The sequence below is a fragment of the Aspergillus wentii genome (assembly GCF_001890725.1).
Source record: "Aspergillus wentii DTO 134E9 unplaced genomic scaffold ASPWEscaffold_1, whole genome shotgun sequence".
In the NCBI taxonomy this organism is placed as follows: Eukaryota; Fungi; Ascomycota; class Eurotiomycetes; order Eurotiales; family Aspergillaceae; genus Aspergillus; species Aspergillus wentii.
In genome coordinates this window covers 2,223,397-2,244,853 of record NW_024467832.1, presented here as the reverse complement: position 1 = coordinate 2,244,853, position 21,457 = coordinate 2,223,397, and the positions used below count along the sequence as shown (strand labels likewise).

General features: G+C 47.0%; 9 protein-coding genes across 9 annotated transcripts; 6 read left to right on the top strand and 3 right to left on the bottom strand.

Annotated features, from left to right (window-relative positions):
- The first annotated feature begins 2,145 nt into the window (after positions 1-2,145).
- ASPWEDRAFT_34325 (uncharacterized protein) lies at positions 2,146-3,338 on the top strand. Its single transcript, XM_040833973.1, has one exon. The coding sequence runs from the start codon at positions 2,552-2,554 to the stop codon at positions 3,002-3,004; it is 453 nt and encodes a 150-aa protein (XP_040694538.1). The 5' UTR covers positions 2,146-2,551; the 3' UTR covers positions 3,005-3,338.
- Positions 3,339-4,237: 899 nt separating this feature from the next.
- ASPWEDRAFT_102876 (uncharacterized protein) lies at positions 4,238-5,860 on the top strand (the record flags this gene model as incomplete). Its single annotated transcript, XM_040827519.1, has 7 exons — positions 4,238-4,356; positions 4,408-4,421; positions 4,472-4,544; positions 4,598-4,929; positions 4,978-5,121; positions 5,171-5,385; positions 5,435-5,860. 7 exons carry the CDS (start codon positions 4,238-4,240, stop codon positions 5,858-5,860), a joined length of 1,323 nt encoding a protein of 440 aa, XP_040694537.1.
- Positions 5,861-6,393: 533 nt separating this feature from the next.
- On the top strand, positions 6,394-6,903 carry ASPWEDRAFT_23000 (uncharacterized protein; the record flags this gene model as incomplete). Its single annotated transcript, XM_040832432.1, has 2 exons — positions 6,394-6,711; positions 6,868-6,903. The coding sequence occupies 2 exons, from the start codon at positions 6,394-6,396 to the stop codon at positions 6,901-6,903; spliced, it is 354 nt and encodes a 117-aa protein (XP_040694536.1).
- A 220-nt stretch (positions 6,904-7,123) lies between these two features.
- Positions 7,124-8,808, bottom strand: ASPWEDRAFT_145931 (cytochrome P450; the record flags this gene model as incomplete). Its single annotated transcript, XM_040829495.1, has 3 exons — positions 7,124-7,529; positions 7,579-7,901; positions 7,956-8,808. The coding sequence occupies 3 exons, from the start codon at positions 8,806-8,808 to the stop codon at positions 7,155-7,157; spliced, it is 1,551 nt and encodes a 516-aa protein (XP_040694535.1). The 3' UTR covers positions 7,124-7,154.
- A 1,603-nt stretch (positions 8,809-10,411) lies between these two features.
- On the top strand, positions 10,412-11,830 carry ASPWEDRAFT_100364 (uncharacterized protein; the record flags this gene model as incomplete). The annotated part of the gene is made up of 5 exons (XM_040827302.1): positions 10,412-10,546; positions 10,614-10,840; positions 10,895-11,034; positions 11,091-11,299; positions 11,393-11,830. 5 exons carry the CDS (start codon positions 10,412-10,414, stop codon positions 11,828-11,830), a joined length of 1,149 nt encoding a protein of 382 aa, XP_040694534.1.
- A 3,664-nt stretch (positions 11,831-15,494) lies between these two features.
- Positions 15,495-17,087, top strand: ASPWEDRAFT_22997 (uncharacterized protein; the record flags this gene model as incomplete). The annotated part of the gene is made up of 5 exons (XM_040832431.1): positions 15,495-15,607; positions 15,789-15,921; positions 15,973-16,039; positions 16,097-16,411; positions 16,465-17,087. 5 exons carry the CDS (start codon positions 15,495-15,497, stop codon positions 17,085-17,087), a joined length of 1,251 nt encoding a protein of 416 aa, XP_040694533.1.
- Positions 17,088-17,214: 127 nt separating this feature from the next.
- ASPWEDRAFT_47580 (uncharacterized protein) lies at positions 17,215-18,051 on the bottom strand (the record flags this gene model as incomplete). The annotated part of the gene is made up of 1 exon (XM_040836983.1): positions 17,215-18,051. The coding sequence occupies one exon, from the start codon at positions 18,049-18,051 to the stop codon at positions 17,215-17,217; it is 837 nt and encodes a 278-aa protein (XP_040694532.1).
- Positions 18,052-18,239: 188 nt separating this feature from the next.
- Positions 18,240-19,772, top strand: ASPWEDRAFT_56147 (uncharacterized protein; the record flags this gene model as incomplete). Its single annotated transcript, XM_040838269.1, has 2 exons — positions 18,240-18,277; positions 18,362-19,772. 2 exons carry the CDS (start codon positions 18,240-18,242, stop codon positions 19,716-19,718), a joined length of 1,395 nt encoding a protein of 464 aa, XP_040694531.1. The 3' UTR covers positions 19,719-19,772.
- A 116-nt stretch (positions 19,773-19,888) lies between these two features.
- Positions 19,889-21,112, bottom strand: ASPWEDRAFT_22994 (glycosyltransferase; the record flags this gene model as incomplete). The annotated part of the gene is made up of 1 exon (XM_040832430.1): positions 19,889-21,112. The coding sequence occupies one exon, from the start codon at positions 21,110-21,112 to the stop codon at positions 19,889-19,891; it is 1,224 nt and encodes a 407-aa protein (XP_040694530.1).
- Between the last annotated feature and the right edge of the window lie 345 nt (positions 21,113-21,457).

Genomic DNA, 21,457 nt, shown 5'->3' with positions numbered 1-21,457 from the left:
AGTGAATGGGCTGTTGGGAAGAAGACTGACGGGCTGGCAAATTTGCGAGCCAGAAATGTGTGGTATACCTCGGCTTTGCCGGTTCGGGCTGGTCATGGATTATTGGACGCACGTGACAGTATCGTGAACAAGTCAGTGTTACTGTAGATGTATAAAAGCCCGAACAATGCTGATCCAGAGAAACCTACGAGATGAAGTCATCAGCTATCTGTAAGTAAATATAATTAAAATACATTTAGATGCCTGGGCCAAAAGCCAGCTCAATGGACCCTTATCGCATAAATAAATAAATAAGTAAATAAATAAACGAGTCGAGTATAATCTTATCGGAGCAAGTTGAAATACACCGAGGTCTGGCACTAAAGGATTACTGATCTACCATTCAATAACCAACTACTAAAAATTGCAATGAGGCGGAAAAAAGGAAATAAATAACAAAACAAAATGGAATTAAAAAGCAAAGAATAAAGTTACGACTAAAAATACAGGATGTCATTGAAGGGCGAATCGGACTCTGATTCCACATGGTCGACAATGCACGACGCTCGTGCTTTGGCATTAGCCATGCATGAATACCGTGAGCCAATTCTGACAGCAGGACAGGGTAGAATGAGACTTAAGGAGATTGGGACAACTGATTTCGGTCAGCTGTCGAAGGAAGAAAAAAATTGAAAGGTTCCCGAAGACCAGGGAAAGGCAGCAATTTGTCCAAGGCATTTAGCACCGTGGCGTAGTTTCTTTTCAATGCGACCAGATCTTGCCGACTGCGATGCGACAGTTTAGATTCCCAGAAAGCGAGTTCAGAATTTCCGGTCAGCTCCTGGAGGCGCTCAACAGCCCCAAGACAGCCACGGCATATCGACCGTGGCCCACGATCAGGCGAAAACAGATTTTGTATAAGCCCTACAATACTTTTGCTGACCGGCTCACAGCTGAGTTAGTTGCTCTGACCTCGTCTTCACACAAGCGCTTAACTAAATTGGACGGTGTAACAAAACGACAACTTGAGGAAGAAAGCACCGAGATATACAAAAGAAGGCGAATGATGGATGAACTAGGGATATCACACCATAAATAGAACTTGAAATTACTAGATATCTTAATGAATAGTGTAACACAACACTCCAAGCTTCATATCCCTTGGCATGTCCACCGGCTTTTGTCAAATGCGTCACAGATGAAAGTTTTTGCAGAAATGCCTCAATATGCAAGAGTATGTTAATAGACAGTCGAGAGTTCACTCAATACTGATGATCTAGCTTTCAGTTAATGGGTGTATTGGAGCTACATGCATGTCTAGACCAGTCAACTGCAGTCTCTGCTTAATGAGTTCTTTCAGCTGCCTTATAATTCAAGTTGGAGTTGGAAATACAAATCAGATTCTATATTCTCACTGGTTGGAGTGATAGCTAGACCTCCAGAGATCCTTATCCATTCTATAGGGATATACTTTATATATACTATTTATGGAGAAGCTAAGTGGGGTACATAGTAAAGAAATTATAATAAATAAGGAGTAGTCTTATCTATTAACTATTTGACTTGAGCGCCAGTTGGCTTAACTGGCAGCCGAGTACTGGGAAGATAAACCCCTAGCCCCTACTTTTCCTCTACTTTTCCTCTTCTTGTTCCTAAGGGTATTATGTTCACATGATGTCGGCTACCATCGGCTATGCCGATGTCGGCCACGGCCACTTCCAAAACTTCCCGATTCCTGTCGGGCCGTGCAGAAGGAAACCCTTCCAGGGCCCGGGTTCGAATCATGGTACCCGAACGACGTTATTCAATACTCATAGGCTGAGGGCGTATATTCGCCTTTGAAGGGCATTTGGAAAATGCTAATATGAGCCAACATTATTTTCTTTATTTTCCCTAAATGTAGTTCTACTAAAGAAAATGTGGCCACTACCAAAACCAAAAATTTTAAAAATCTTTCATAAGTATTATTGGGTCTCGTATTTCTATATGCGTTGATGATATGAAATCCATAGGTGGAAGGAAATAATCGGTCACTGTCGGAAATAACTGGGTCTTTGCTGAATGGATCCAAGTGGGGAGGGACATCCGGGATCCACAACCTTGAAGCAAGTTGGGCTTTAATAGAACTGGCCTAGCATGATATTGCTATGCAGATTGAGTTTGGGTGCAATGCTAAGCTCACACAACCAAACTCCTATCCCGGCTCCCACGCACTCTGTCCCAGGCAGGTCTATCGACTGCGGTTCACCTTCTTAATTCCACCGCGGCTACTTCCCCAATGTTGCAAACATCCCACCGAAAACGACGAAGTCAAGTGCTTCATATTTAAGTACCCCCTACGTTGAATGGCCTGCACACCGGAAGTCATGCAATCTACTTCTCAACTCGCCGGGTGTCTCATATCGAGTCTCGTACGCGGTTAGGGCCGTCGTTTCAAGGATAAGTCCAAAAACGCAAAGATCGGAATCTTTGGCGAATGTTTCAAGGGGTGTAATAGTTATGCAACGTCCTGAAGAAAAGTTACGAACGACGAGACATTCACGGTTAAACGAGTAAAATACAGCCTCAAAAGATGTCTGGTATCAGGCGGAATGGGCAGCATGGAAGTCAGCGCTGCCAAACCAAGTCCTATACAATTACGCCCCACGGGAAGGATCGAAGTACACCGTCCAAGCACTGTTATCAAGATGCATCTACGATTCAATCCAGCTTCGGATTCGGTGACTTTGAACCTCCGCAACCCAAAGCCATGCCTGCCAAAATACTAGCTTCAACATTCTATGGGACCACTCCTTTACACAATCTTGCATCTTACAGCATCCCGCAGCTTTATTCTGCAAGTCGAAATTGGGCCACGGCTGGAACGGAGATCCTTGCATTATCCTTTATACAGCCGTTGAAGTGGGGGAAGCACTCGCTCCACTCCAGAAACACATACTCTACAGCCTCTATTGCAGTCCCTATCAACTTCCTGCTGCGGTCCGGTTCCCTTATTTCGACCTTTCACTCATGTTTGATCTCCTGAATGTGTAGCATTCATCTTTCTCTTTCATATGACATTCTGTATGATCCTATCTCCAACCCTGCGACCACTCTTAAAGTGCCTATCGACCTGATCTATTCGTAGGCTAGTGAGAGCAAGTATATGATCGACGCAAGGTCCGTATGGGAAAGTAAAATATGCGAAGATGAATACTGCTTTTCAGGCAACACACTGTTCAGCTAACTGAGTATGCAGAAGCTGTGGAGTTCGCATAATCAAAGTGCATCCATATTTGAGTAAGGTACATATGGGCGATATAGCATGTACTTTATGATAACATCTATCTGAGGTATATTTGAGTGAAATTTCTGTGGCATATTTTCTTGTATATATATTTCATGCTTGCTTGTCCGTTATAGATGTGACAAAAAAAAGTAAATTAATATCGTTCTATACTATGCATGTACTAATGTAATTTTGACTGGGGGAAGTAATCCATGCAACTTGAATCACCACATTTGTAGACGAGTGATATAAACCCTTTCATCATTACACCTTACACTGCAACCTGCAAATACTATCATTACTCTGACAGCATTCTTAAATCGATGCCAAGACGGCCACGGTCCGGTTTCCAGTATGGAGTCCGAACAAGCTCAACTGCAGTCGCCCAGCCACGGAAACATGTGGAGAACGCCAGACAGGAGTGCAGTGGGGCGCTGGTTTTTCATGCAGCACCAAATTCTGTCAATTCAAAATTTGCCTCCCCCGAAAGGCGCAGGCCGCAGGAGTATGTGGATTACATGCAGCCCATTCTTTGTCAATAAGGTGTTTGAAAGCATCGGATCAGCTAAATTTCGATATTTTCGAGTAGTTTATTGTGGCGGGTGGTTTGTTCTAGAACTCGAGGAAGTTCTTACCTAATGCTAAGAAGCTAGCATGGAGTACGAATACGCGAGATATCATTGGCTCAATATTCTACATTGCCTCCGGTATTCAGCCGATTAAAGTGGAGATATCCGTGAGGATCAGCCCAGGGACTGCGACAGCTAGACCGACATCGGCCAGCCTGGGTCTGAATCATCATTTTTTTTTTCTTAACAGATGGGTCTCTTACGAAATGCGCAGATTTGTCAGAGCAATGTTAAAGACTTGATTTGCTTAGGACCTCATGTGTTGAGTACTCTATCCAGGTCTTCTGATGCCCTTGGAGCCGATTAAGGACCAATCATGGATTCTGCACCTGTTTGTACAGATGTCGATAGCGTCAAGGATATGGAGCATCGTCCCTATTTGCACGGCGTGGAGAAGGATGGAGAGGAGAAGAATTTTGCAGTCGATGCGTTTGGTGATGAAACAAATGCAGAGATCAAGTACAAAGTTCTTACGTGGTGGTAAGCTCTATTGTATTACTTAGTTGATTGATGACTGACAATGACCTGAAGGCAGTGCGGTTTACGTATGCTATGACTGTTCCTTCGGATAGCTTCAACACTGACAAGGTGCCAGTTATGATTGCGGAAAATGTTTCGTTAGGAGTTTTGTCCCTGCCCGCTGCAGTTGCTGCATTAGGTTTGGCACCGTGAGTTTAAAAAGACATTCTTACACATGGCTGTTCTAACTTTTTTGATATAGAGCTATCATCCTCATTATCGGCCTCGGAGTTATCGCGACGTATACTGGATATGTTCTTGGGCAATTTAAATGGAGGTTTCCTCAAGTTTGCAACATGGCAGATGCAGGACAGGTATTGATGGGACAAGCTGGCCGCGAGATCCTGGGAATTGGGCAGCTGCTGTTCTTTATCTTCATTATGGGCAGTCATCTCTTGACCTTTTCGGTGGCATTGAACACCCTGACCAATCATGGCACTTGCTCTATTGTCTTTGGAGTTGTTGGCCTTGTGATTGCGTTTGCTTGCTCTTTGCCTCGAACGCTCGCCAACATCTCGTGGTTTTCAATGATATGTAAGTTTGAAAACTCATGTTCGATGCTGCATTTACTGACTGGCCCAGCATTTGCAAGTATCATATCTGCCGTCTTCATTACCATAATTGGTGTGGGCATCGAGAGGCCAAACACCGGGGTCGTCGAGGCTGCTGTTGATACCAGCTTAGAGAGTGCATTCTCGGCCGTGCTGAACATTATCTTTTCATACGGTATGTTCCAGCTGATTATTGTTGATGAACGATTGTTAATGGTACCTAGCTGGGCATGTCGCCTTTTTTAGCTTCATGGCCGAGCTGAGAGACCCTCGTGACTATCCCAAGGCTCTGTGCATGATGCAGGCAGTGGAGATGGTTCTATATATTGTGGCTGGTGTTGTTCTCTATTACTATGCTGGCGCTGACGTTGCCTCGCCCGCCTTAGGCTCGGCATCCCCTGTTGTAGCCAAGGTGGCTTATGGAATAGCTCTGCCTGCTGTAAGTGGTCCAAATGATATGTGATAGGTAGTAAGCTAACCTTGCGCAGATTTTGATTTCCGGAGTTGTCTGTGGCCATGTTGCGGCAAAGGGAATATACACGCGGGTCTTCAGCGGCACAGACCGTGTCCACAAGCGAGACCTTGTTGCAATCGGCTCCTGGACTGGAATTGTAGCGGGTGTGTGGATCATTGCCTGGGTCATCGCCGAGGCAATTCCCGTTTTCAGCAGCCTGCTCAATCTCATAAGTTCCCTGTTCGCGAGCTGGTACTCGTTCGGCCTGGCTGGATTTTGCTGGCTGTATATGAACAAAGGTCTCTATACAAAGTCCTGGTCGAAGATTCTGCTGACCATCATCAATGTCGCTTTACTTGGAATTGCGGCGTGCATATGTGGGCTGGGCCTGTATGTGTCTGGCAAAGGGATACATGATAACCCTGCCAGTGCTAGCTTTTCCTGTGCAAATAATGCTTGATTTAGATAGAGTGTAAACTTATACATAACTTGCACAGAAGAGACTGACATATTGGTAAAACTTTCGACTGAATAACCATGAACTATGAGAGTAGCTTCCGTGCCACCAGTGCCACTGCCATTGGCTACGCCACCACTATCTGCTAAGTTTTACCTCTGAGCGGCCAGCTATTAATCGTGATAACGAGTACACCTACTTATAATATCTAAGCTAGTTAAGGCTTAATATACTATACCTTTACTAATAAAGAATATAACAGATTTATAGAGATACATACCTATATTACTGCGAAGCAACTGGGCAAATCCGTGAGTTGCATTCACACATATGGATTCGTCCACAAGAACATCCGCCCTGAAACAGCATTGATCTTTAAAAACAACCAATCAGCGCTGGGCTCTATTTTCCTGGTTGGGTTCGAGATGTTCCGTACGGCTGATGGACGAACCTTGCTATCCGGGGACTCTTGCTGGGAAACCAACGTATACAGACATCCTGAACGACAGGGCGAGTCCCTGAAGTAGTATTACAGGATGCAACATGATATCTACAGCATTGGGGCTTGTCTTTTGGAGATCGGCCTGTGGGAATCTCTTATCGCGTACGGTAGCGATCGAGTCGCAACGCCTTCGTCAGCATTTGCAGGATACGGAGTAAATCTAAACCCCAAGGAACCTGTTAGAATAAAGAACAGCCTTGCAGCTTTGGCGAAAGACGCCCTGCCGAAGAAGGTGGGGAGAAAGTACGCACAAATCGCGTTCAACTGCCTCATTTGCCTGGACAACGTTGGAGATCAAAGTGAGTTTGAGGATGAAGACAGCGTGTTGGTTGCTGTACGATATATTGAAAAGGTATGATCTATTCTTTGCGTGATGAACAACACATATTAAGTATGATTTGAACAGATCCTACTCCCGCTTGACGCTATATCTCTTTGATGGGAGACAAGGGTCAAGATGCGGCAGTGTCTCTTGCAGGATATACATGGTCTCTACTAATCCATCTAGCCTCAAGACCTCAATAAGCAATGGAAAATAGCCTAAAGCTGTTGTTTGGCTATCCTCTGGGGCCTGTGGGAATGCTGTCTCACAGATCAGAGCCTCTTTGTAGATGGTTTTCTAGACTACATCTAAATACGTTAATGATGTGTTGCCTGAGGTATGAAGGCCTGCCTAGTTGTAGATAGTTTTCCTGCCTCTCTCTCCTCTCTTCTTCTTTCTGTCTCTCTCAATTGGTCCAATAAACTGCATATTGTTCTTATTGCTCGTTCTTGCGCCGTTGATAGAGACATTTCTCACAAGTCCTTGGTTCTCTCGTCACTCTCCGCAATCCACTGCGCCAGCATCTCAGGATCCCGGGCGGTAAACCCCACCTTGAACGGCTTCGGATCGGTGGTGAGCGCTGTAGGAATAGCATTACACTCAATTGCATTCAGGATCGGTCGGTCCTCCTGCTTCTTGGATGGGTGCATTGTGAACGCGGTAATCAGACGGATGAATGCGGTATACAGCTCCCGGTTTGCGAGATGGGAGCCAGCACACATTCGAGATCCCGCTCCATAACCATAATGAGGGGTTCCAGAGCCCTCGTTGAGCTCAAGGTAGCGCTCAGGGATAAATTTATCCGCCTGCTTGAAATGGTCCTCGTCATAGTCGGCAGCCCAGGCATTCTAGAACAGTCAGCACACGTACAAAGGACCAGGTGAACAAGCTACGAACCATAAAGAATGTTGTACCAGCCGGGATCTTCGCACCATTCCATTCAATCTCCTTGGTGCTCTCTCGGGGCAGGCAGATAGGGATCACGGTCCAGAATCGCAAGATCTCCTTGACCAAGGCGGTCACGTAAGGCACCTTTTCCTCGACCAGGCATTTCTCCCAAGCCTCCCCATTAGGGTAAACCTCCATGATCTCCTCATATGCCTTCTTCTGGATCCGTTGACCATCCTCGGAGGCGAGATAAGCGATTCCCATGATCAAATTACCCGGAACGGTATCAAGACCAGCAGATACCATGGTCAAGCAGATCGATTTAATCTCATCTTGTCCAATCGTTAGAAATTCTGCTTTTTATTCTCCATTTATAAGAAGCTTACCGTCATTCAGCTTAGCTTCGGGGTCTTTCAGAATGTTTCCAGTGATGCAGGGCTTGTCGGTACCCTTGGAGATGCGATCCTTCAGCATATCCAGTAGGAAGGTCAAGTACTTGTCACGTCGGGCCCGGAACTTCTGTGCATCGTTATTCATCTTGGGTAAGATGCGCAGCAATGGAACGTAATCCTGCCAGTTGTTTGAAGTACTACGGAAGTTTGACACTCCACGCTCAACATCGCAGATTTCATTAAGGAGTTCGTCATCCACGTTACCCTCAATGCGGAACCCATAATTAAGGGTCAAACTAGTGTTGAGTGCAAACCGCTGGAAATATACAGTGGGATTGATGTCCACGGTACCATTCTTGCTGTTCTTGTACAATTCCTTGATGCTGGAGTTGGCTTCAAGATCGACGATGGGCATATAGGATTGCACCGCGGGGCGATTCAGCGCCGTGGCTGCGGCCTTGCGGCGCCGCTTACAGGACTCATCCCACGGAGAGGTGCCGATGGTGAATCCCTGCGAGGTCGAAACGACGCTGTGAAAGGTGTGGAAGGTGGGGCGAGAGATCAGCGCTGACTGGTCTTTGATCCACAGCTGGCGCACCGAGTCGAAGCTGTTGGCGAACACAATGCGCTTGTTGCCCATGCGTACTTGGAAAACCGGGCCGAACTTCTTCGCCCATTTGCCCGCGACTGTTGCATGCTGGTCTCCGAGTTGTAACAAGTTTCCGAAGATGGGTACGCCGGGGATCTCCGGGATGCCCTTGATCTTGGGGATGTCGGTGCGATTGAGATAACGGATGAGAAAGTAAACAACCGTGACCACGGCGATGGCGAGCGTTTGGATGGTCATGGTGAAGGCAGGCAGCACGATAGTTGACGGAGAACTTTAAACAGGAGGAATAATGCAAGTCTTATGTCGCCCGTCCAGGGTGATCCTGGCTGGGATTCGGCTACCGCACGATATATTTCCGGGTGACAGTGCAGCATGACTATCCCCGGAGCAGGTGGTTGATGTCTCCAGGAGCACAGTAGCTGACGGCGCCTGGGCCAGTCAAGACGCAAACAATCAGCGAGCCCCACTCGTCTGGGGGCCGAAGGCGACTTACTCCACGGGCATCGCGGGATTTACGGAATGCCCTTAGGTTTCGCACCCTGTTTCTAAATGGAGAGGGAAGTGCCAGGCTCCACAGCTGGGAAAAAACAGCCATCCACTTAGAACCAACTGGTTATCACAGCTTCTGAATGGCTAATCTGACAGGTAATGATGTAAGTGGCGCTGAATCTATTTCCCCAAAGAAGCTTCTATCAACTACAGTGCTCCACCGACTATGTACACTAAAGCCGCAAGCTCCATCTAGGTCGAGCTTGTCGAGCGTACACTAACTAGGGCTTAGGGGATTAGAGGATTAGGTTCGATTATTGAGAATTGGACCCGCATTGGGGTAACAAAGTTAGGGATCGAATAAAGATTACTCACTGCCGACGATGATGAAGTTGAAGATAGATACGGTGCGTATTGACCCGGTGAGCGTTCTAGGGTTGCGGATGTCGGATAGAGAACAAAGAACAATAATAAGTAGTTAGATTTGAGGTCCAATTACTGATAGGAAGAGAAATTTATGCAGGATTTTGGCGGGATAGTGGAGAAGACAATAGGGGAAACAACTGATTGAAAGTAAGCATCGAACGAGGGTCCTGATGTCTGACCGCACTAAAACTCAATCAAATGAGATCGTCGCCTAAAACTCCGCTTCTCGGAGCGGGCCATATACACCGTGCTTGTCAGTGCATGCCACGCGTACAGCACTTCGACTCAGGAGAATCTAAGGGTCGCAGGTAACTTTCTGTACCCGCCGTCAAGGCTAAGAAGCTTGCCGCACCCTAAAGCACATAACAGAACAAAATATAATCTAATAATAGCGCTACAAAAATGAAATACTTGTATTTGATATTGATTGCAGGCTAGTGCTCCTTACATAACAAGGCCTATAACCATTTGTATGCCAGGCGACAAGGAAATGTATATACTGCGTCGATTCATGTCAACATCGTTTGTGGCAGCGCTAGAAAATATTACAACCAAATAAACTTCGTAGTGACCTATGTGATTCATGATACCAACAAGCGCTAGAAAACAATAATATAGCGAAAAGAGCTTTTGGTCGTTAAAATAGCGTCTGCATTTACCGTGTTCTTCGCGGTGCGCGGCTCGCTGGGGAATCATGTCAAGTTATGTGGAGCAACTCAAAAGCTGGCAGGCCTTTTGGGGGCATGTAACCAAACGTATAATCTGTCGATCCTCTTATAGGCTTTTGATTACATTCGCCACAGGCGTGAGTCTCGTGAGTTTCCCAGTAGGCCGGTCCGGAGCCCTTTCTTTTAATAACCTCCAACTCCTATCCTTATATTCAGTTACTTACCTTTGCTTTGTGGATCATTGAGCACTTGCAGGAATGGCGGGTAACGCCGAGGCATGGACGTTGTTGTCCCTGGCTCTGGCCACAATCTTCGTGCGTATCTTTGTAAGATGGAAGCTCGTTGGGCCGGCCAAATTCCAACTCGATGATTATCTCATGCCATTGGCGGGGGTACGTTGTCTCACCTATCTGGTGAACGCTAATGAAAGGGCCTAACTAATGTGAACCTCTCTGACAGATCTTCTTCACCCTTGAGACGGTAGCGGCTTACCTCGTCAGTGCCAAATTCGAAGGCCTAAACAACAGTTACATGACACCTGAGCAGCGAGCAACGCTTTCGCCGACCTCGACTGAGTGGTCTCACCGTGTTGACGGCTCTAAGGTCCTAGTAATTGGATGGTCGTTATATGTTGCTATTCTCTGGCTGGTCAAGTTTGCTCTGACAGTCTTCTATTCTCGATTGACGTGCGCTTCAACTATCAGCTTGGATATAATGAACAGATGCTAAACACAACGCAGGACTGGCCTCCAAAACCTCCCAGCCCGGGTTAGATTGGCATATATCATCCTAGCTGTGACATACCTGGCAACAGAGTTGTCCATCCTACTATCATGCCGGCCCTTCCATGCGTTCTGGCAAATTTACCCCGACCCCGGCAGTGAGTACCACTACCATGATATATAAGAATCATCCTATATAACTATTTCTGCACAGATGTCTGCCATCCAGCCAACTCCCGGATATATGTTCTCGTCGTCGTGACCCTTAACGTTGTCACAGATATTTACCTCCTCTCAATACCGCTTCCCCTCCTCTGGGCGGTCAAGATCGGCCTGAAACGAAAGCTCCCACTCATGGCCCTATTTTCTGGCGCTGCATTTGTCATTACCGCCGCGATTATTCGAGCCGTGATGATTCTCAGTGTATGCCCAATGCAAGAATTCTATCCTATCCCTAAACAGCAACACACACACACACCCCCTATATGCACACCAGGTATCTAACTCATACTACAGTCCGGCGCCGAAGGGGCCCTGGCCGGCTCTAAATGGGCTTGTCGCGAAACCTTTGTCTCAGTCGTCGTGTCCAACCTGCCCATCATCCAACCTCTGATCCGCAAGGGCTTCAAGAAGATCGGCCTTTCCCAACCCTTCGGTTCCTCGGGCAAACATTCACAGTCGTACTCGCTCTCCAGCCGGGTTCGACAGACCCTGACAAACCGTGGTGAGCACAGCACCAAGAAGAGTAAGATAGACGCTGCGGGGCCGTCGCATACGCAAGTTTCCGCATGGGGCAGTAACGAACATATACTCCCTGGGCCTAGCCCTTCTTCTAATGATATTACGGTTGTCTCAGAGACTGTCGTGCAGAGTGAGCCGTGGTTCGGAGAGGATGGGCATGGTGCGTCGACGACGCCGCCGAAGGAGTGGGAAAGTCCGTTGCCGCATCGATGAGAGCCACATATCTAATACGTGTTTTTGTTCTTTTATGATTGGGTCGGTCAGATCCTGAATGAATATTTGTGGATATCGGATGGCATCTGAAAATATTGACATTGAGGGATAGAAACGAGTTTGATATTCTCCCTTTTGCTTTTGAGGACCCAACTCCGATTATAGAACTTTAGAACTTCAGACCACAAAAACTAACTAGAATTACCAACTAGCTAATTAATATCAATCAGTAATAGTTTTTAAAGAGCTGATAGAAAGCAATTATGGTGATCGATATATTGTCTGAGCTATTGATGGCGCTTTTGTAACAGGTACCGCCTGGGAAGCCCTCATTCATGATAATATTCGGGAGGTGATGTTGGCCTTGGATCATTGCGCGTGGATTTCGAGGCCGACCGGACGGACTTCGATCTTGAGGTTCCTTGGCATTGAATTCTGTATAGCTCCAAGCTAGGGGCGTTGTAATTGACGGAAATGTATCTGTGATTGTTACAATTAAAAAAAATGGATGCGTCGGAGTAACGAAGAGAAATGGCCGGCAAAGCATTTTTGAAGGAATTGATCGTGCCTCACTAGTGCTTCCCCCGTGCTCACCGACGCCAGCATCGCGGACATGGTTCTTGTCAATTGGTTGCCTAGGCTAATGACCATCCTCCGAAGGATTTTTATGTCATTGCGAAGAGAACTATTGAACCGCCGAGGATGCTCGAACTGCAACGCGAGCGCGGCCCCGATCAACAACGGGCGAGTGAGGATGAAGATACAATGTTGGCGTGATTGGGTTTTGTGTGATTGGAGGTGGAGCTTCGGGGGCTAAGTGGTATGGCCAACAACCAAGCGGTTCGAAATAGCGATCAGTGTTCTACGAACTCTAGCAGGCTAGATTCAAAGTATCTCCGTCATCCGGCAGCTCCACTGGGGAACCACACAAGCGTGTGATCGGAGGTGCAGCAATGTGTAGCTGACTAACAGACAACCAACAGCAGCGCGATATGGACATGTGCCTGGAGCTGCAACAGTTTTGCATAGAGATCTAGACCCTCGCGATGTATACAACTTCCAGACTTGAAAAGATAGCTAGCGGTATAGCCAAATGCCCCAGCCTCTCACATCCCCATTGAACGGCCCAACGAAGCCCCTGGGATCCTGCCCTGTGATCCAATCCGCACATAGCACAGCGACGATCTTTGACCATTGAATCCCTGCAAGTTACATTCAAAAGTTGGTCAAGACCGACCTTTGAACGGATGAGGGCCCCTGCTTCTGCCCAAATCCTTCGAGTTGACATCCCTGTTGCTGAATGTTCACTCGCCGAGTTGAAGCCAATAAAAACCTGCGCGGGTTGCAGGGAACCCATTGGGGTGGGTTAGTATGGGTCTGCAGGTTAGGGAAACCCACTAGCCATATATCTGCTTAGTAAATATATATATTATATATGAATATATGAATATATTGAATAATACTGTGAATTAAATATAAGTAATTAGAATACCTGTATTTAACCTACCCTGCCCCGTCCCGCTCCGCCGATGCGTCAAAAAATCCCGACTTCTTCAAAACACCACTGGGCTTTCGGCACTCCAATTAGTGGAAATAGAAGGCCAAATACTGAGCTTTCTCCTGAAGTTCGCGCCGTTATCATATATGGCCTGGAAAAGAAGAAACTGCCAACTTAATTAGCTAAAGAATTTGACATCGGTCGCTAGATAATTTATATATAAAAAAAAAGCGGTTTCTTGAATGCAAATGACTTTAAATTAAAGCCTTAAAGTGGTCGTCTTCCAAAGCTTAGCTAATTAGCTAAAAGATATATATATATCAGTCAGTTTGTCAGAGGCCTAACTAGAGAGCTCTTATTACTGGCATACCTTAGACAGTCTCTAAGTCAACTATTCAACGCATATTAAAGAAATATAACTTTAGGAAGTGGAAGGGTAAAAATAGGATTCCTCTAAGGCCTGAGAATACTAAAAAACAACTGGCTTTTACTTATATATAGTTGAATCTTCCTTATTAGAATAAAGTTATCTTATCTGATAAATACTCTATTTAATGAAAGTCTAATAATTCTACCATATTTATCTTCTAATTTATAAATGACACTTACTAACATGATTTTATGAATTTATAAACCATAGTAAGGATATATCTTAAAAAATATAGGGTTCCACCTAGATTAGTGAAAATTTAAAGATAGTGATTATAGCACAGGATCTAGATGTACTAAGGGGAGAATACTCTACCAGATCCTATCTAAAATACCTTAAAGATAGCCTTATACCAGTCTATAGGCCTAGCACTATATTCTAGTAAGATAACACCAGAATCTATCTATCTAGGGATATAAAGGAGTGATTTAAAATATATAGGATCTGGGTTATAGATTAGCCACCTTATTCACCTAATTTAAGCCTAATTAAGCATGTCTGGAATATCTTAAAGAAGAAGCTTTTAGAGCTCAATCTAACTCTATTTCTAGAGGGACCAGCCCAGTTTAACTAGCAGTGTTTTTAAGGGGCTATTCAAGAGGTATAGGAGTTATGATCGATCTAAATAGAGTAAAGAGACGAGACCCCTGCAGGGAAGGGGAGGATAGCTATCAATGACAAATAGGACCTGTATATGAAGATGACTTCAATTTAATGTAGTTAGAATATCAAGTACTGTCTTTCTCAATTGAATATGTATTATTTGTGGAGCTAGTTGATCTACTCGTTTTCAAATATACGGCGATTAGTAGTCGAATCGCTCGCTACCACCAATTTGCTTTATCAACCACCTCCTCAAGTGACTTATCAAAGCCGCTAACACTATATCTGCACAATACTAGATTTTCTAACACATATATCTAGGTAAAATAGCTCAATAATGTTTAGACCTCGAAGACTTATAAGAATTTAAATCTGAAATGTAAACTATAACTGAATTCCAAGTTAATATCTCACTATATCACTGAGAAATCACATAAAACGGCAACTATAGAGGGGCTATAACAGGAATGCATCTACAATATCCAGAAATTATGTAAAGAGACTTAGAAACCAGAAATCCATCACCCATGCGTCAGAGCGCACCAGTCAACGGCAAGCAGTGTCTGGCAAGGCTATGAGCCAAAATTGTCCTCAGAGTGGAGGCGACTGTTCTAGAAGACCACACCTCCAATTCCGACATTAATCCTATCAGAAGCTTAGCATCGACGCGGCAAAAAACAAAGACTTTCTTCTCAATTTTCTTTTCTTTCTCTCTCTTTCTCTCTCTCTTTTATTTTTTAAAAAATTTCCCCGCCTCAACCCGAGTCTTCTACGCCATTCGCGGACGATGTCTGAAGTGCCCCGCAGTGCCCGTGCCCACCTGAGCTGAGCTGAACTGAGCTGAGCCGAGCCTATTTTTCTCTCTCTTTCCCCCTCTTCTCTTTTCCTTTTCTTCTCTCTCATTATTCTCTTTTTAAATGACCTATAGACTCATTGCATCCCCCAAGAAAGGAGAAAGAATACAATCGTCGCTTCTTCAGTGAGCTCAAGACCCTTCCATTGTTGTCCATTGTTACCTACGACCTGACCTCGTGTTTGAGCGACACTTGACTTGCTTTCCCCCTCATTCTCTCAGTTTCCTATCATAACCCTCAGATTAATTAGCTTACGATACTAATTTCGTCGTTATAGTCATGTCTAATATGGAAGGTTGCCAGGTCTTTGAGGCCTTTAACCAAGACTTCGTCGTAGATGAACGTTATAATGTGACCAAGGAGCTTGTCCAGGGTTCCTGCAGCATTATTTGGTAGGTGAACTCTCATTTAATCTGTTAATTGCCTCGCATTCTGTCTCAAGTCGCTATTTTCTTGCCGGACTGCGTATATTTGCATATACGCATGATTTGAGGAGAGAAAGATACAAATCGATGACTGTTTGATCAACACTCACTCATTCTGACTGCAACTAATTGTTGTTTATCTACCCAGTGCCGCTGCCAACCCCCAGACTGGCGAGAAAGTCGCCATCAAGAAGGTTACAAATATTCTCGGCAAAGGGATCCTCGCCAAGCGCGTGTTGAAAGAAATCAAGCTGTTGCAGCATTTCCGAGGTCACCGCAATGTATGCACGTCGATTTCCGCACAAGGCTGGTAGGCTGACTCGGTGACGCAGATCACTTGTTTATACGACGTGGACATCCCACAACCGTATGATTTCAATGAGGTATATCTATACCAAGGTAAAGACTGCTTGATCTTATGTCTTGTGAACTACCATGGCTAACCAGTCCATTTAGATTTGATGGAGTGTGATCTTGGCGTCATTATTCGCTCTGGGCAGTCAATGACCGATGCCCACTTCCAGTACTTTATTTACCAGACTCTGTGTGGACTGAAGTACATTCATTCGGCAAATGTGTTGCACCGAGATTTGAAGCCCAGTAACCTCCTTATCAATGCGGACTGTGAGCTCAAGATCTGTGACTTTGGTTTAGCCCGTGGTTTCTCGATCAACCCAGCGGAGAACGCAGGCTACAAGACCGAGTACATTGCCTCAAGATGGTACCGTGCTCCAGAGATCACGCTTAACCTTGGGGGCTATACTCAAGCTGGTACATTCCTCTTACTCCCTATTACCTTAAGCCTTTCACTAATTAATGGGTAGTTGATGTGTGGTCTGTTGGCTGCATTCTTGCCGAGCTCCTTGGGGGTAAACCCCTATTCAAGGGTCGTGATAATGTTGATCAGCTTCAGCAGATTTTACACTATCTTGGTACGCCTGAGGAACAGACCCTGGCCTCTGTTAGCTCCCCATACGCCCAGGAATATATACGCAGCCTACCCACTAAGTCTAGGATCCCATTCAGTCCTATATTCCCTAATGCTAACCCGCTTGCTGTCGACTTGCTCACGAAAATGCTGAAATTTAACCCAACGTCGCGTGTCTCCGCTATGCAGGCTTTGGAGCACCCGTACTTCCAGACCTGGCATGATCCATCAAGCGAACCTGACTGCCCAATCCCATTTGACTTCCAATTTGACGCTGTGCAGGATGAGTCGGAGATACGCGACATCATCTATGGTGAGGTGGTACAATTCCGTGACGTCGTCGGACGCCAATGGCAGGTCCAGGCCACGGTGCATCGGGAAGATAGTCTTCCCGCCCCTATCCCCGAGACACAATATCATGACTGGAAACAAGAGGAGCCCCAGACACTAGAAGTGCTTGCCGCCCATGGTGGCCATGATTTGGAGTCATCTCTTCAGCGGGGAATGGATGTGAAATGAGTTGATGGTCTCAGTTGATGGGTGTATTCGAGCTAGCTGTATGTCTAGCATTTGAACGGATAAACCATGTTACCAGCATAGATTCAAGATAGTTAGAGCCTCTACTCAATAGTAACCCATCATTAAACTATTTTGCCTCCATATAAACCTCTAGCGCATCATACAATCCCCCAAATACCCCACTATGCCAGCTCCTCACCTCCTCCCACTCACCCTGTGGCAGATTCACCCGCGCCATCCTTAACCACCCCCCAACAATGATATCCGCATAACTAGCCTGCTTCCCGAGCAGGAAAGGCCCACTCGTATCTCTCAAAAACAGCTTCGCCAGACCCCCCAGCGTATCACGGAACGAAACCATCAGCTTCTCTCGCGCCTCGCTAGTCAAGGCAAAATCATCCCACGACGAAACGCCAGCCCGCCGGACGAATTCAGCCTTGGTTTGGTCAGCGGTCGCCGGGTCAAGCGGCATACCCCCGACCATAAGCTGCGCGTGCGCAGTAAACGCCGCATCGACGTTATTGTTGAAACGCGCATACTCGGGAAACTCACCCCCACTACGCTCCGTCAGCGGCACGAGAATCGCGAATTCCTGCGGGAGCACATAGTCGAGTTTCTGGGGCGGCAATAAATCACCCGCACCTGAGTCGGGATAGGTGCGTTGCAGGTAGACGGCGATATCGAATGAGTCGCCGATTATGGAGTTGGTGGCGGGGTCGTGGATGATGGGGAGGGTGTTGAACTCCGTGCCGTCGGCGAATTGGCGACAGGCGGGGATGTCGAGGCTGCGGCGGACTTTGGAGACATCTGGTAGGGGCACCCATGAGGTTTTGTATGGGATTTTCTTGAAGTTGAGCGCGAATCGGGTTTTGGAGGGGTTTGGAGCGCTATATGTCTCTGTGACTGGGGGGCGCATGGCGATGTCGTAAAAGACGATCGGGCTGGAGGGAGTGGAGGTTGTCATTGTGAGGTGAGATAGAGATGAGGTTATTTTTGCTTGTAAATATAGATGATATGGAGAGGATGATAGATGAATGGCGCAATTGAATGTGCTGATAGAGTCAGTTCACTGACTTTTATATGGGGGTTGGGGATTTCTCCGAGTCATCAACCCCACAATGAGTCTTACACGATGATTGGTGGTTACTCACGATGATTCATGATGATAGGACCCACAGTCTCCACACTCCGTTTGCGGTAGACCCAGATCATCGAGAAAATGTGTGTATTCAAATAGAATGCCTTTTCTTTCAAAATATCATCAAATACGGCAGACATAAAATTCTAGAAAACGACCTTCTCGACGTTCTAGGGCATCAGCCTTCGCTGCACAAGTTATACACCCAAATATGCTGTGTATATCCCATCCCCGACCCATCTGTCCACGACCATGTTACCAACACCCTAAGAACCGGACTGGACAGACTGGCAGAGGCATTCCCCTGGCTCGCAGGACATGTCCTCAACCAAGGCGCAGACAAAGACATCACTGGAACCTTCCGGATCATCCCGTCCGACGAGATCCCGCTCGTCGTCAAAGATCTCCGACGGGTCCCTACGGCGCCAACCATGGATGCCCTGCGAGAGGCTCGATATCCTTTTACCATGCTTGATGAACAGCTCATCGCACCTTGCATGACAATCAATCCACCAGGCACCGCAATTGGGCTTGTTGGCGATACCGGGCCGGTGTTTGCCGTTCAGGCCAACTTCATCGATGGCGGTCTTATACTCACTTTTGCTGGGCAACACAACACCATGGACATGACCGGGCAAGCAAGTATCATCAACTTGTTATCGAAAACGTGTTCCACTCAGCCATTCTCTGAAGAAGAGCTGTCGATTGGGAACATGGACAAGAGCAAAATTATCCCCCTACTAGACGACGATTGGCAACCTGGCTCTCAACTCGATCATCAGATGGCAAAGCCTCTACCACAAAACACACAACCGCGGTCAAAGTCCACTTGGGGTTATGTCACCTTCTCTGCGGCCTCGTTGGAGGCACTGAAATCTCAAGCAATACAAACAAAAGATCCCCAGACTGACTTTATCTCAACCGACGACACGGTCAGCGCTTTCATCTGGAAATGCCTTTCTCGAGTTCGTGCATGCCGACTCGAGCCTAAGACACCGTCAACGTTTGCCCGTGCAATCGATGCCCGACGGTACATGGGAGTCCCTGCCACATACCCAGGGGCACTATCGAACATGACATACAACACGGATTCGATTGACAGCCTAGCTCAACAACCTCTGGGAATTATTGCATCCAACCTCCGCAAGGAACTAGACCAAGATCTAGCCTACAAGACCCGCGCCCTCGCCACATTCCTCCATCGCTGCACAGACAAGGCCAAGATCCTTATTACAGCGTCGGTGGATCCTTCGGCGGGTATTATGCTGAGTTCGTGGGCTAAGGTCAATCTTTATGATCTAGGTTTTAGTCTTGGGTTTGGGAGGCCGGAGACGGTGCGTCGACCGGTTTTCGTGCCAGTTGAGAGTTTGATGTATATCATGCCTAGGTCTCCAGAGGGTGAATTGGCAGTTGCACTCTGTGTGCGAGATGAGGATTGGGAGCGATTAGAAGTGGATGAAGAATGGACAAGATACGCGAGATATGTAGGCTAAGTAGTAGTCACTGGCTATAGGAGATGATTTCGTTGAATAAAACTTTACAGTAGCTACACTCTTCTCGAATAGTATATTGCCATTCAACCCATTTGATTATGATTTGTATCTACTCAATCCCATTACTCTATCATTTCAGGTGTAACAATGTAATTTGGCCGATGTTTGATCTACTCGGCCTCAAGCAACCGCCCAACCTTTGACGGAGCAATCAATGGAAGTTCCACTCGACCCGGCACCGTATCCTGACACCAATAGACCATTCCATATCGAAGCCACGCAGCATACGTGCCATCCACAACATCAGAACCCGGATTATCCCGCCACAACGAACCAAGCGTCACCTTGTTAACGCGCAGAATAAGCCCATGCGCCAACTTAAACCCGAAACTCCGCGACAGACACGCCTCAACAATCTCCCTGGCCTTCCCCTGCTCCTCGGACTCCCCTTCCCCCTCTCCCGGCATACGCAGTGACATGAGCTCAAACGCTCTCCGTCCATCCCAAGCCGTGAATTCGTTGACGAGCTGCGATCCTTCCATGAAGTTGAGCGCGTATACATGCACCACGCTATACGCCGGCCCGTCCCAGTTATCCTCGGCATCCACAAGCCCCATTACCGCCGTAATCGCCTGGCCCTGGATGATGTAGTCGGTTAACAAGCGGCTCGTCTCGTCGGGTCCGATGAATGTTCCATCGTCGTCGGTGATGGTGAACGTGCCCCCCATGAGTGGTATCCCGCGGAGTAGTGGACTAGCATGCATCCCCTCGCTACTCGTCTTCCCGCCATCAGCGCCCCAAAGCGCAAGAAGCAGTTTGTGGCAGCGCGCGAAGAGCGCGTTCCCCGGCAGCGCGGCTAGGAAGTAGTTACATAGACTGTACATCTCGTTCCCGCCAGCGCTATACGAGAGGACCTCATACGGCGAGTGCACATTCGCAATTGTCTCATTCCACAGCGCATCCAAGTCGCCTATCTGCATCATCCCCACGTCCGCATAGACACCACCGTACCGCAGGAGGAGCGGCCAGCGCACGAGGTCCGATGTATGCTGGAGCGCGTACGTCCCCGAGATGGTCTGCTCGATGAACGCACGCGGGAACAGCGTCTCATCAGTCACGTCTAGGAAATTGGACACGTTTGCCGGCGACGCTGGGTGTCGGTCTAGGACGCGGATTGTCCAGCCCTGTTTGGTGAAGCGGCGGTGCCAGGCGCGGACGGTGCGTTGCGTGTATGGGTGCATGTGTGCGTAGCCTGAATGCCAGAAGAACCAGATGTTCTTGGCGCTTGTTACTGGTGGGGGGTGGAGGAGGTCAATGTCGATGTCTGCGTCGGGGCGTAGGTCGAGGAGCGAGGAGGGGATGGGGTGCATCCCTGCGGGGAGGGGGTATGCCATGGTGGAAGTAGAAGTAGAAGGAATATCTGATGCAAGCATGTGCTCTGAAGAAGCGTTGATTGAACTCGCAACTCTGCGGTGCTGCTGCTCTATATACACCAAATTGTGGATATCCCCGAATAGACAAACCAATCACCATGCGCCATTATGAGTAATGGTGAGTCATGCTATGATTGGTCGATCAAAAGGATTGTATCCACTTGACGGCATTCATGGATGTGAATGGGAGCATCATCTACTCGAGTTCTAACCCTAATATGATACCTGGATAAGGTATTCATGCATTTATTAAAAAAATGCCGTAACTGAAGCAGTGGTGGGAGTTTGAACAGATCCTGGTTAGTA

Coding starts and splice junctions, on each gene's coding strand:
- ASPWEDRAFT_34325 (XM_040833973.1), top strand. CDS start 2,552: ATGTCTGGTATCAGGCGGAATGGGCAGCATGGAAGTCAGCGCTGCCAA.